General features: G+C 43.3%; 1 protein-coding gene across 1 annotated transcript; it reads right to left on the reverse strand.

The window, feature by feature from the left end:
- Positions 1-2368: 2368 nt before the first annotated feature.
- On the reverse strand, positions 2369-14725 carry INSIG2 (insulin induced gene 2). Its single transcript, XM_079310539.1, has 6 exons — positions 14572-14725; positions 10241-10578; positions 7960-8084; positions 5784-5950; positions 5269-5368; positions 2369-4807 (listed from the first exon to the last, which is right to left on the reverse strand). Exons 2-6 carry the CDS (start codon positions 10482-10484, stop codon positions 4766-4768), a joined length of 678 nt encoding a protein of 225 aa, XP_079166665.1. The 5' UTR covers positions 10485-10578; positions 14572-14725; the 3' UTR covers positions 2369-4765.
- Between the last annotated feature and the right edge of the window lie 705 nt (positions 14726-15430).

The following is a 15430-nucleotide window of genomic DNA, read 5'->3' on the forward strand; positions in this document are numbered from 1 at the left end:
CAATGTGTGCACATATCCCCAGAGAACTGCAAACACAACAGGTGACCTACTGCAGGGGTGTTTGACAAAGACAAGGCAGAACTGCTGCCTGCACAGAAAGTGAATCCTATGAACCTCAGTCTGGAAATGCAGCAGGTTGTGCATCTGACACATATGTACAGGGCACACTGGTCAGAGCACTCAACCAGCTTGGCCTGAAGAGAATCAGTAGCTGTCCCTTTGCTTTACATTTCTTTTTGCTCCTATATATTGCCTCTTATCTGCTAGAGTGCTGGGCAGGCTGAGTGTGGATGTGCAACAGGAGCTACTGAACTTCTGTGCTTTAGAACCAAAGAACAAGAAAGGATAGGAAAATGACAAACTACATTTCAACCTGAATTTCAGCTCTAATCAGATCAAGAAATAACCCCCACTTCTTCCTCAGCACTGCTTTTAAACATTCAAAGCTGCCTGAAAAGCCCAGACATAAAGTTTATCCTTTAATTTGAGGCTTTGTCATTTGACTGGGGAGGAGGTAATCAGGACAAGGTTCTGGACCATGCTGCTCAAAACATGACAACAGACACACCAAAAATCCAAGCTGGCTGCCTGAAGCAATTAAAGGAGTGTTTACTATTCCATGACAGTTAACATGTTGGACTGACCTTTCATTTACTGTTTAGTGCTGAACATTAAGCTGCAAAATTACTCATGCTTTGCATTTAGTACTGGCATCAGAACTAACAGCATTAGATAGCTATTCCCACGACGGGGCCCACATTCCCTCTGCCCAGCTGTGCACGTATTTTCACCAGCACTGATCTGATCTAACATCACTTCCACAGGTTCTGTTCACCCACTGCCATCAGGAATTATTGGTAACACTGCTCCAAAATGTAAAAAGCACATGCAAAATGTCTGGGGTGATGCAGCTGGTGGAATTATCTTCCTTCCTTACGTACCAGGAAAGAAAAAAAAGGGATGACTGGTGTATGCCCACAGGCCCCCATGGCAGCTCCCAGCCAGATGGCAGCAGGGAAGTACAGAAGCTGTGGAGGAGAAGTTTCTTTGTTTACTCTCCTCCTAGCTGCTTACAACAGCCGTGTTATAATGAGAGGCACAGGATGCATTTTTCAAGACCCTGACAGCTCAGCAGTTGGAATATTCCCTCATAACCCAAGTAACCTTCCATTCAACACCCTCAGGCTGGAAGGACCTGGAATTTCCATTCTCTCAGGTGAAAGGCAGAGGTTAAGTTTCCAGCAAAACACCTTTACCCATATGCTTTTTGCTAGTCTTAGTGTTTACTATCCAAAGTTATGGTTATTTCTACCCCTGGCTGTAATCTGCCTGGTCAGACACATGCCCAGGATGCTGCATTCTGACAGCACAGTTAGGAATTTTGGGCCACAGGTCACCAACACAAACAGGACTTTTCCACTCCACCCCTGCACTCCTTTCAGCTTTCAGTTGTGGTGCTGCCCTGCTGTGGGACTGCATCCCAAACTCCCATGTACCTCTCTTCCCACCCTTTCCTCACCTCTGCCTGGATTTCCATTTCCCTGCTTTTCCATTACATTTCCAGGCCTCTCTTTATCACATCTTTTCTGAGACAGTGATGAGAATGATGAATGGAATCTGTGAATACCAAAGTAACATTCAGTTCATATCCAGACCAGAACATTAATAAATACAAACATATTACGAATTTCCCTGCCATTTGTGTTTTGGGTTTTTTTCATATCCATAGTAGCTATTTATATCTAAATCTCTATTTTCTGTATTGTGAGCGAAGTTATCTTATTCCCACTGCAGATTCAAAAGAGTAGATTTTCCAAGGCTGCTCAGCATGGTAATCAAGATAGAATCACAGCTGATTTGATCTCCTCTGCTTCTTTTTCACTATTTTTATACAGTTGTGCAGCCAATATGCCAGCTAAATGATCTGAATTATTATGAGATTGCTGATAGAAGGTGACTCAGTGTATTTTGAATATCAATATAATTTCTTAAAGAAAGAAGAAATCTATCAATCAAGGTTGCAATTGTGTTTAATGCACATTTTGCTTTTAACAGCAATTTGCCAGTTTAAACAGCACAGACCTTACAAGGGTTAATTGGTGAAGAGGTTAGAGTGCTTTCAAAGTTGTATCTAAATATATCTTATTCATTCTTTATTGAACAACATTTTTAAGACAGTCTAATGCTATAACTACATGCTATACAGTAGCAGCATGTCCACACCACTAAAGTTAAGGCTGTGTCAGCATTCTCATCGTGGTTTGAACACATCAGCCATAAAACCACAGCAGTTTGAAACAACAGGACACCCACGATGTGATCCTGCATTGATGTTAGTCAAGTAAGAATAAAAACAGTAAGACACATATAATAAAGGACTCCACCCAAATTTATTTTGGATGATTGCTGCCTTTGCACAACATGCTCAAAATTTCCAAAATGAAATTTAAAAGTCAGCGGACAGCACAGTCTAACCAGGTTTAGCTGAATCTGAGTGCAAAGTGCTGCAAAGTGGGTGCCACAGATGCACAAGATCCAATTCTCACATACTGCACATTTCAACACACACAAGGCTGCTTCTGTGTAAGCATTGAGACTGGCAGGTTAACAGCAGTTCTACCACCAAGGGAATAACAAAAATTCATCTTCAGTTGTACACACTTGGTCATAATGAAACTACATTGTTTACCAAGCCAGCACACTGGCTGCTACTGAGGTACCATGTTATTCCCTACAGCTAGGTAAGAAACACCTGAATTGTTATGCCACTCATGCCCTGATAACTCAATAGGGACTTCTCATACTGTCCACCAAGCTGAATCCATTTGTTGAAGTAAAGGTAGATGGGGTGAAATACTGTAAGAGAGAGATCCAACAGTTTCTTCAGCAAATTGCCAGAGCCTGCCTAAAGAAACTCACCCTACATTCCTGCCCAGTTTCTTGGTTTTATTAATAAAATGTTTCTTATTGCCATATGGTTTGATTAAGAGAAAATCTCTGATCAGAGGTCTACTTAGACATGTTCTGCCTCTGCTTAAAGCAAAGTCCTTCTGTAAGTGCTTTGCTGAATCATCATCCCAGACAGTGGGCTACAGATGATGACACTTTGTGGAGCAGCAGAACCAAGCTCTTCATACATCACTTGCTTATTTACTATTTTTACAAATTCCCATTCAAGAAATTTTTCTTTTGTGACCATGTCTTTTGTTACAATGCTGTTGGAAGTGCTCATTCCACACTTGTCAGACTTGGAGGTAAGCAGGTAAGACTGAAAAAGTTGCCTAGTTCAAGCTTCGTGTACAGCACATTCATACATTTATTAATAAAAACTTGTCTAAACATTTATTTGTTCTTTGGACCAACTCCAGCCTCCCTAGGTGACTGTAACATGTCTTATAAACCTTTCATGGAAGACTTAAAAAAATAGTGCTTAAAGACAAAAAAGGAAAACAAATACATTTAAATATCATCAACAAAGACAGAAGGGGAAAACAAAGTGGAGACAATCCCATGCCAAACTCACTGCAGGCACAGGTTAGCAGTGTCCTCTTGAAATCTGCTTTCTGCCTTCTTGCACTTCTTCCAGCTCATGGTCTTAAAAGGGAGCTGCAAAGCCAAGAGAAAATTCCATGTATGCCCCCAAGTATGGGCCACAGACTACAATCCTTCTGAAGAAGGGAACTGCTCAGCACACAGTCTGTCTCAGCTCGCTGTGCTAGCAGGCTGTCTGTCAAACAGGGCTAACAGCATCTCTGCCTCACAAAACTGCTGCAGGAACAAATGCATTTATGGTTGCCTGGACACAGTAACAGCAACAAGGGCTCCATCAGCACCTAAAATACAGCCCTGCTGATCCCTGGCAAGGACCACCAAGAGTAACATTGGTAATGGAGGGCTTTATGACACTATATGGTGGTGGCTGACTTACTTCAGCAGAATTAAATTTTGCAATAAAAACTCCTCAAGTTGTTTTTCCTATTGACACAAATCAGCTTAAAGGATTGTACAAGAATGATCTGAACTGTATCCTGTTTTGCACACAAGTAGTTTCAGAATCTGTCCACGATTCACATAAATTCAAAACCAACATAGATGCTGGGTGTACCAGGGGAAAATTAGCAAAGAGTTTCCAGACTCAGTTTCCATTTCTGTGATACTGGGCACACAGCACAGATAAATGCTATGGCAATAACCCATGAAACCTGCATTGAGTTTTCCTCACCTGTGAGTCAGAAGAATTATATACTGTGTTAATAGGCATAAATCAGTTACTTATTGCATCAAAGTTCAGCTGTAATCCATAAATTTCATACAGATACTACGGGCTATCATCATGGAAAGAGATCTTCATTGCTAAACATGAACCCCCTCTGTCTTTCACTAGCTGTTATGAACAAATTCCTTAAAACTTTCAAGATAAAGTGAATGAAGAAGTTTCAGCTACAGAAATGTAGTGCAAAGATTCAGTTTGGCACTGCAACATTACAGATAGACAGGAATTTATGGTAAACTGTTTAGATTTGGAAAAAAGAATCCTATAATTGAACCAATATTGTCAAATGTATTGCATACTATTGTAACTTCACAGTAATCAAAATCAGACATCAAGGTTTCTATAGAAGCAGCAATCACAGATTGCAGTAAAGTATACCACTCAAGGGAAAAAAATTGCATTTTGGCAATTTCATAGTCAAGTGTTCCTTATGCTCCTCCAACAGTCATTTGTCAGACATTTTCCTGTTTCAAAGGTGCATATTGTTTCCTCTCAGTCCTCGTGAGATTTCTCTGCAATGACTTTGCATTCATACTGAAAAACAGAAGTTGACAAAATAATATTAGTGCACACAACTAGTGAAAAAGAGTTAAGGTAAGTGATTTTTCTACAAAATGGGTGATAAAATAGCTCTTGCTAAACTCCACCCAGATAAGTTTGATCTCCTTAAGTTCTGTGCACATACTGGTGGCTGCAATTTCTGTCCCCTGAGCAGGTCAGACTTTGGGGACAGACTGATTTCTCCTCTAACACAAGAGCTCTTACTTAGCTCATGGTCCTGAAAGTATGCAACAGAGAGTACAGAGCAAAGCCTGAGTCTGCTCTGATTTACAGTATGATCAGCTCAGCAAGCACATCAACAAAAAATGATTGCTGATTCCTACCCCACTGCACACCCTTGAGCCAAACAGCTGGCTGGTATACATGGAGAAAGAAATGATATGTACATTTAAACTTTTACTGGAAGGCAACCAACTCCCCTCCTCCACACTCACCATTGCCAGCTGCCTGCCAATATTGCCCATTGTTATTCCACCAGCAAAAAATATACATGGCAACCAGGAACGGACATAGAGGAAGTCTGGGGATGTGTATCTGGAAAAGAAGGCACATTTTTGAGCTCAGTGCTGTGCAATACAGAGTCCTCCAATCACAAGCCAAATTCATAATTATTAGGATATTTTAACTCAAAAAGATACACATTATAGAAATTTAATTTCTTGCAGCAAACAACAAAGGAGGTTTCTTATTGATTATAGCTGCATTTATTCAACCAAACAAAGCATGTTACATCGTTGGCAAGGTAGCAATTTATTTCAGTTAGCATTTCCAACTAGATTTCTCACTTACACACACGTAAGAGCTTTCATAAACAGTCCAATTTATGCTGTGCTCAAAATTAGGTACTGACAGCTTTGAAATTCATGTCAAATTGTACCCCCTCACTTACCTGATTTAATGTTACAGCTTCAGAATATTTTCATGTCACCTTAGGGGAGCAAATACTTACTGATAAACTCCATTGTACACCAGAAGCTGTGACACCAAGGTGGCCAGGAAAGCAATTCCTACTCCAAGACCAAAGCCACTTCGTGACCTGTCAAAGGTCCACCACAGCCCAATGGACAGGGCTGCCAATGTGAGAGACAGCTGGATATTGTTGGCAAAATCCACCTTCTGTGTTGGCTGTTAAGGATAAACTTGGAAATATCATGTACAAATAGAAAGCAATTTTTATCATTCTGTTTCTAATTTGGCACAATAGGAAAAAATACTATTAAGACACATACAGTGCTACCTGTATCATCTCTCACACAGCAATCAGATGTGAGGAATTAAGGCTTGCCATTGCCAATATTTCAAGAAACTAAGAACTTTTAACACTTCTTCAAATTTTAAGATCTTTGCACTGTACAAGACTGAAGAGTCTCTTCACCTACCAAACATTTTATACAGACACACAATGAACATGCTACTTCTCACCCTCACCTGGCCCTTTATTACACTCAATATGGAATCTTAAATCTAGCATTAAATTTCTTCAACTGACAAGGATTTACAAAAAGAAAAAAATACTTATAACTTTTAATTGCAAATTTGTTTAAATTACATTGCGCTTTGCATTCAGCTCAATATAAAATCAAAATGAAAATATTACTGGAAAGTGTTAATGTAAACCAACACTGAAAGTCAGTTTTGTCAGCTTGTGAAAGAACTGTGAAGTCACTTCAGATATCTTTGTGTGTTTCACATCCTTCAAAATGTTTTGGAAACACTAACTCATCCTCATTACTCCTGTCCAAAACAGGTAATTAAAAAGGAGCTTGTCATGTTTCATAGGCTTGAAAGCAAATTTATGGGATGACAGTATAAAAACCACTGTCCTATTTCCTCACAAAAATCTGGAGAAAGACCTAGTGGAAATAAGAAACAAGCCTGACTAACTGAAATAAATAATTACAGGATAAAAATCAATAGCTTCAGAAAAAGTGTCAAAGATGACAGAACCCTCACCAAATCTGGCAATGTGCAGAACTAGCAACAGCTGAAGAGAAAGCAGTCTGGAGAGCTGTCAAGCAGGAAATACAGACAGTACATTACTGATGTCCTGGGATATGGGGAACAGCTGTTAGAGAACTGCAGAAAATTTGCTGTAAATTATCAGACCCGTGCAAAAAGGATCTGTCAACTCTTATTTCTTAAAAGCAGCAAAGTTGCCATGGGCTGACCCAACAGGTACATGCCAGGTCAGTGAGAACCACAGCAGCTGACCAGTGCATCTCTGGCAAGGAGAGTGAGGTTTGTGAGGGACTGTGGGAGTGACTTGGAACCCTGGCAGGTCCAGCTCATCCAGCCATACTGGATAAACCCATCAGTGGCCAAGCACCTCAGTGAGACTTCAGCCAGCTCTCTCACCCTTCACCTCATGTGCCCTCTCTTCCTGGGAATGAGGAAATTGAGTAGCACAAGAACTTTTAGCACCATTCTTGTGAACTGTGTTGGAGCTGACATGGATGGAGATGAGTGTCACAGATGTGATCAACCTTCTTTACAAGACCCCAGTTTTCAGCAGCAGACCCTGGTTTTAGTAGACAGAGGCACTAGAAATAACTGCAGAAGGCCTCTCAGATCCACAGCACTGCCAGTAAGGTGAACCATGAGAAAAGCATCCAGTCACCCAGGATACTCTCCTGATCAAGGAAGGCATCCTTTGCAGAAGGTAGCAGTATTTCCTGGCATTGCATAGTCCTGGTACTCCTGATCCCAAGTTTTCCCCACTCCTTGCAAAGTCCATGTGCTTCACTCATGACCTCAAGAGAGGGCCTCAAACTCCTACTATGGTATTAAAAAGACATCAGCTTGCAGCATCCTAAAGCACTTTTCTGTAATACCTACTGCATTAATATCTTCCCACAGTTATTTTTTAATTATTCAACAAAAATAAAGACTCTAAGACAAAGCCCAGTACTGAGACATTCCTAATGAAAATCTTTTTCAGAACAAAAAGATGTCAGACTCATCAGCACCAACACTGCTGCAAGTTTGACACTAACAAATATTCTGCATTTCCCTGCAAAAATGCTGCATGTTACACCTTTAACAACAATTCACCACGACTGACTGTGGGAGCTTTTTTTAGCAGGAAACCCATTTGTTACCCCCAATGTCATTTGGTTCTAGGATACAGCACTGGCATGGTTTATTCCCACAAAGACTGCCACACATCGCATTACACTGGACCATTCTCTCTTGAACTTATGTGGCTCTCCCAGATGTCTGTCCATGCAGGGGTACAATAATCCAATCACAGCTGTGGAGACAGCAAAGAAAAAAGGCCCTGAAGTTAAAGCACTAGCAACATTTAACTAGAATAAAGGCTATCTAGACTTTGACAATTATAGTCACTTTGAAAATACATCTTTTAAGGAAAAACAGCACACACATTGTAAAAGAGGACTTTCAAAGAGTTTAATTATTTAAAAAAGCCCTGTAAACTTCAGCAGCATCTTCAGCCACTGCAGAAGCAGCAATACAGAGACAATTTGAACCAGGGGCCGAGGATGACAGAGCTCTCCCCCACACCAAAATCTGCACTGTACTTCAGAAAGAGCACTAATAGCTTACAGGTTGGCACTTCCAAAAATCCCACACATCAAACATGCTTAAAATAACTGCAGAATCGACACACCACAGTAGTGGTGTTATTTATGACATCAATATTTTGTGTTTTCTTTTGTTCTTGTTACAAGCAGGCTTTGTTTGATAATGTTTTTCTCTTCTTCAGTGCTACTCTCAAGCTCATCCAGAAGAGAAAAAGCCAAGAGCCTATGGTAGCTGTTGAATACAGAAAGCAAACAGGAATTTCAGCCCCAGGGAATTGCAATGCTCTTTCAATATTTCTTCACAAATGTGTTCTCTACTGCAACTGCAGCTAAAAAGACTTTTACCAACCCTACTAAAACAATAATGGTGCCTTAGTGTCAGACTATAGTAGTGTGAGCACAGCAGAGCCTGAGCCATCAGTACAGACTAGAGTGCCTTCAATCCAGCACACTGCTGGGGGTAACACTGCAAATGCTCTTTATTCTGCCACAGAGAAAACTGATCTCCAGGATTCAGGAAAATAAATCATCAGTAAAGCTGGAGCGGAAAAAAAACCTCCCTGAGCAATTTTCTTGCCAAAGGCCTTGGGCCAAACTCATGACTAATAACGGTGATGGATGAAAGGACTTCTCTGAATGCAGCCTCGATCACCACTGATTATAAATATGCAAAATACCTTTATTCTGTTCATAATAATAAACCATACTGCAGAGAAATGTTCACGGCAATTCCAGGAAGGCTTTGCAAGTACAAATGGTAAGAAAATGGGTGAATTATCAGCATTTACCACAGAGGTTCCCTGCATGTATGCTAGCAGAGGAGATAAGGAAAGAAAATAGAGAAGACTGATTACGAAAAAAAAACCAAAACAACCTGAACACTTCAACAGGGGTGACTCCTGCTGGGAAAAGCTGGTTAAGGCTGTAGTATCTCTAAATCAGCTTAAAATCAAGTACTAAAATCAAACAGTACCATTAGCAAAACAGTGATTCCATCTCAAAGGCAAGTTTATTGACTCACATTGATACTCAGAATTGTGAGCTTCCCAATCTGATTAAAACTTGCCTCTAGGAAGACACCCCTGTAAGAACAGATACACCAAAGCAGAATCCTCCAGTACTGGCTGCTAATATTCCCTTAGTAAAACATGAAACTGACCCTAAGGACCAATGATCTTGAGTCAGGTAGAAAGTCAAATTCCATCATGCCTGTAACACAGAATATACCTTGATACTTGAGAGGAGAAAGAGGTTATTTCTTACTACCTACAGCAGTCAACTCACTTGGCTGGCTAAACACAGGGAATGCTCAACTCCCTGCATGGTCATGGGAGAAATGGAGCACATTCACATCAGCTGAGATACACAACTGCATGGAGGTGCTCTGTTCTGCACTGTGCCCCTACAGCTGCCAGCTGCAGCCTGGCCTCAGCTCCCAGACACACAGGGAGGGCTCCCAGCTCCACAAAAGGGAGTATTTCTCAGGGTGGTTTGCTGTGCTCAAACAAGGCATTGTGTGCTGCACAGTCTGACACCACAGGGTATTTTCAAGGGATGTCTGGGAGCACAGTCCTGTAACCTAACTCCAGGTCAGCAGCAGCACCACCTCCTCACATCTGTTATGCTCTAACCCAGCAGCAAACAAAAAGCTCTGTTACACTCTGTGAACAATATTACAGTAAGACAAGTTAGCAAAAATGAATTCCTGGATGCATATTTATGTTTACATGGGGAGATCAGAAGGATATTAGCAGCTCAACAAGGACAGTAATGCTGAAAGGGAAATTTTTATCTTCCTCACCTCTGACACTACAACTACCTAAATACCTCAGCACACCAGGCATACACACACAACTGAACTTACCTGATGCTGTGCCACAGCAAGGTGGAACCCACCAAGCTGAGGAGAAGATGCTTGTGATCACATCAGGAGGGAAGAGAGTAACGTTTCTCTGGATCTGAAGCAAGTTTAATACTAATGCAAGAAATACACCAATAAAAAACAGCACTACACCACGAATTACCAAATTCATGCCACGACTGGTTACAGATGAAATGTAGGGGCCACACTTTTTTGGTAAGGTTGGCATTGCATCATTTTCTGCCATGACTTCTTAAGTTTTCAGAGGCATCCAAGAGGCTGATCGAGGATTCACTTGCAAACAGTATTTCAGTTCTCTTCAATTAGAAGACACCCAAACCCTGAAACATAATGAAAAAGTATGAAAATTAAAATATAAGAAACATTACATGCATTTCTCTTAACTTATATGGAGATTGGGTTTAAAAGTACCTATTGTATTTTTTCTGAATTTTCTGAAGAGGCAATTAGTAATTTGATAGCAAAATCAACCACAGGGACAAAAACACCTTACAAAGGAAACAGGTTTCACAAACAGCTTTTTCTGCTAGGAGTCAGAGGAGTAAACATGTGGGATGGGACAACTAGGAATGTGAAAGTACATTCCAGGAGGTGAAGAAATGACACAGGTGGAAGAAAGGCTTGCTGTGCAGTAAGAATAAATTGAAGCAACAACTGTAGGTTATATAATTCAACAGCAAGTAAACACAGCCCTCAATTCCACGTCACCCACAGAGGTTCAGAGATCTCTTTTCTCAAAGAGACACTAAAAAACATTTCTCAACTGGAAAGTGAAATCTGAGAAGAAACTTTCAGGCTGGAGCCAGAATTTCAGCAATCCTGCAGCACGTTTTGTAACCTCCACTAACAGCAAACAGCTCAGCAAACCAGTGCAGTAACTTCAAGACAGAGAAATATAGAGAAATACAGAGAAGTAACACAAAAGTCTGGTGAAAAGTGCTGTACATTACTACAAAACCCAACTGTAATCAGGCTCAGAAGCACCTGAGGGCAAAGGAAAAGGAGCTCCACCTGCCTTCACACTAGGAAGCCTCTGACATGAGTAACTGCCTGCACTACAGGAATGGCAGAGTTCCCATCCCAATCCCTTTCTTAGAAAAAAACAAAACCTGTCCATCATGAGCCTTGTTATACACGGATTCAGTGCCACATTCATGTATAACAACAATTCTGATAGACAGCTTAGCCACCTGGAACTTCAGAAAAAAAGCCCCAACATTGTTTTTAAATTTGAAACTGCCAGCTGGTAGCAGCTTCTGTTAACTCTTATTTATGGCACATGGGGAGCCAAAGCAGAACATCCATCCCCTTTCCTCTCAGCCCCAGCTGATCCTGAGGAAGCTCTCTGGACATACAGAAGCAGACCAGAAGACTCAGCATTTATTCACTTCTGCTGACTGAAAGCCAAAAGGAAAGTTAAATACATCCAAGCTAGTTAAGACACTCTAGTCAACTACATAGATGTGATGCCACACCACGGCATACTCCATCACATGAAAACAGTTCCAAAAGACAGAAAAAAGGGGGGAAAAAAAGAAAAAAGTATTTTTGTACAAAACTTTCCACTGGGAGTTTGGGGAGGCAACAGTGTCTTCCCAAGAACACAGGCTCTCTTCTACAGTCAATTCCCCATGTTCCTTGTCATCACAAACACTTCCTGGGGGAAAGAGAACCCCCAAGGTGTCAGGCTCCTTAGTCTGCTTCCTGAGTCAGACTGCCAGCTTTGATGTCTGTATCAAGGCTGGCACTGGCACTGCAACACTTCCTTCAAGCAAAAAGGAGGCGCTCCGGAATTTTTTTTCCCTGCTCTGGATGGCACAGCACTGGAGCTTGGATCATATGTTTGGCCTCCAGCAAAGAAACCATGGAGTCACAAAAACAACACTATTTCAGCTGAGTCTCCCTCGTGTTCCTAGGGGCTTTGCCCACCAGGTGATCACCAGAATTATAAAAATTTACAGGAGTCTTTTCAACACATGGCATTGGAGGCTGTAGCTCCCAGTAACAAACTTGCAAGAATACTGTGCCCAACGTGGGTTTTCAAACTGTTATATCCTTTCTCAGCTTTAGTTTGCCTAGGGAAATAAGCTAAGGTCTTAACTTTCCACTTATTTCACCATCCCAACAGCTTTTGGCACTGCCTGAAGTCTGCATATCCCTTTTTTTAAATGCATGACCTAAGCTGATATATATCATAGTTCACACTTTTAGGTCTTCCCTAAATGAACACACACAGGACAACAGTTTATTTTTCCAGTCAAAGTGGTTTGCTCATGTCCTGTGATCCTTCACAACATTCAAGTCTCTCTTCTTTCCTGTTACTGAAGTCCTTGTTCCCTGGTACCAGCTCTAGTCCTTACACACTGCATTTCAGCCAATAGGTATTATTTAATTCTGACACCCAACTTCAATTCATTTTTCCTGCAGGATCTCTCAGTCCTCTTTGACCCTGCTTTGGGTCACCAGCAAATATCTTCCTGTATACTATTTTGTGCATCAAGGTTATCAACTAAAATAGAATCATAGGATGTTTTGGTTTGGAAGGGACCTTAGAGATCATCTGGTTCCACCCCTCAAAGATCAGTCCAAGTTCCTCTCTTTGATGAAAACTATTAATAATTTCCCTGCATTGATTATTTCCCCATTTTACACTCTCTCTTGGTATCTCCCTCTAACAAGACTCTGCTTCTTCTAATTCTTCAACTATAGGAATCTTCAGCCTAATTAAGAATCATCGACTGTCCCACATGGAAATACTGATGTAGACACTGATCAGCTCTTACTGTATTTTCTCCTAGAAACGCTGATGATCAAATAAGAGGCCAATTTTACTCCAACATAAATAACTTTCAAACCACAAAACCTGCATTTGTATAATTTCCACTTTTTAAATATGCTATTCAGCAAATACATATTTAATTATGAAGATTTTTATAAATGCAACATGAAGGAAATCACTTACTGCTTCTGCACAACCACTGCAGGTGCAAGTCATTCAAGATATGCACAACATGTTCTTATTAGCAGGCAAACAGCCTGATCCAGCGAGGGCACCTGGGTAGGTACATATTGACAGATGTTTATAAAAGTAATTCAAGGTCTGAAACTAGCATGATGCAGTCACTTGCACCTGGTTTCTCACCCTACACATATCACTCCTAGTTGTTTTATTAGTTTCTAGATGTTCCACTGACCCTAAGATGTTCTGGCATGCCACAGAGCAAACTGTGGAATGGAGCAAAAGTGATCAGAGCTCAGGAAAGATTCTTCAGTGCCCCAGACAGCCTAGGCTCACAAAGCCCTGGCACAGCACAGACATATAATGTCACCACCTTCCATGGAAATTAAATTACTATGTCTAAAGATTCCAATTCCTTCTGACTAGGAGGCCACTGTTCTGCAGACAGCGGAGACTGTCTCCTTTTAAGCCTAATGTTTTACTGCAGGTTTCCTCTCAGACAGGAACAGATCACAACATATTGAACCAACACGCCTTCTGAGCCTTCACTTCTGGGGAACGCACATTCCCAGCTGTGACACCGACTGAGAGCTGCAGGCTTGGCTCTGCCAGAGTCTCAGCTGCGCTTCCTTCCTCGCTGGCAGCACCGACTCGAGCCCAAGCTTTTCAACACACCGTGCCCCGTACATGACTTGTAAGGCAGGCACACGGTGTCTGGCATTGCGCAAAAAGTTAACAAGCAAATTGTCACCCTAGACATTTTCAAACACTTCGTCACTTAACTGTCTCCTAGGGAGAAGATCCGTCCTGCTCCCCTGTGCTCACCCTGCGCACCGGGAGCGATTCACAACTTCTGACAGCACAGACACACCGGGTGCGGTGCGGCCAGAAACGAGATTTATTTGGGCAACACCACGCAGGAGATGGCAGGGAACCATCCGTCTGCAGCGAGGCAACGCCAAAAGCAAAGAAAGGAAAGCAAAGCAAAGGAAAGCAAAGCATCGCTCCTCAGGCATCGGGCGCGGCGGTTCTGCCCGGACCCCGGCCCGGGGGAGCCCGGCCCGCCTGGGCAGCGCCGGCAGCTCCGGCCCGGCCCGGCCCGATGCACCGCGGCCCCGCCGGGCACAGCCTGTCCCGGCCGCCAGAGAACGGCCCCGCCGGCCTCTCCCTCCGTCGCCCCGAGGCGCCGCCCCGGCCCACGGGCAGCACGGGGCCGGGGGGCACCGTTACCCGCCCTGCCCTGCCCGGCCTGGCCCGGCTTGTCCCATCCTGTCCCCCCCCGCTCCCCCCCCGGCCCGCGGCTCCACAGCCCCGGCCCAGCCCGTCCCGGCCCCTCCGCAGCGCCGGCACTCACTCGGCCTCCGCCATGTTCCGCAGTCCCCGCCCCGCGCAGCCTCCGCAGCGCCGCCGGGCCGCGGCCGGGCCGGGCCGTGAACGCGGGGGGAGCCGGGGACGCTCCCGGCACTGGCCGGGGCCGCTCCGCCTCAGGGAGCCCGCAGAGCCCTTGGATAGGGGAGCCGGGGCCGCTCCGCCTCAGGGAGCCCGCAGAGCCCTTGGTACCGCCGGTCCAGAGCGCGGTGTTTGTGAGAGAAACACTACGCTTTTGAGTCCTGCTTTCAGGAGACATGGATACAAACTGAGAGACAGGAAATGTAGGTTAGCTATTAGAAAGAAGTTCTTTACTGTGAGGCACTGAACAGTTGCCCAGGGGCGTTGTGGATGCCCCAAGCCTGGCAGTGTTCCAGGCCAGGCTGGATAATCCTTGGTCAGCCCAGTCTATGGGAGGTGTCCCTACCCTGGCAAGGGGTTGGGACTGGATGATTTTTAGGGTTCCTTCCAACTCTTCACGTTCTGTGAATATAATTAAAAGAAAAGCTGGGTGTGTGGGGCTGTTTGCCGCATGAGCACGGTCCCAGCTCATGGCAGTGTCACAGCCCGTTCCCCCTCAGGCACACACACGCTGGCAGTGAAGCCCTTGCCCCAGGGCTGCCAGCCCAGCTCCAGCCCTCCCGAACACCTGCTCCCACAAGGACTTTCCCATCAGCTTGACTTTATTGATTGAGGACAAAATTGCACATCTCTTTATTCCAGAGGCCACGTTTTCACCTCCAGTTTGGGTCTTTTGGGGAAAATGTACAACATGAAGCAGAAAACAATTTGCTTTAGGCTGTCTTAGGGATGGTAAAGGCATCACAATAAAAACCACCGTTTAT

This window comes from Erithacus rubecula, assembly GCF_903797595.1.
Source record: "Erithacus rubecula genome assembly, chromosome: 8".
Lineage (NCBI taxonomy): Eukaryota > Metazoa > Chordata > Aves > Passeriformes > Muscicapidae > Erithacus > Erithacus rubecula.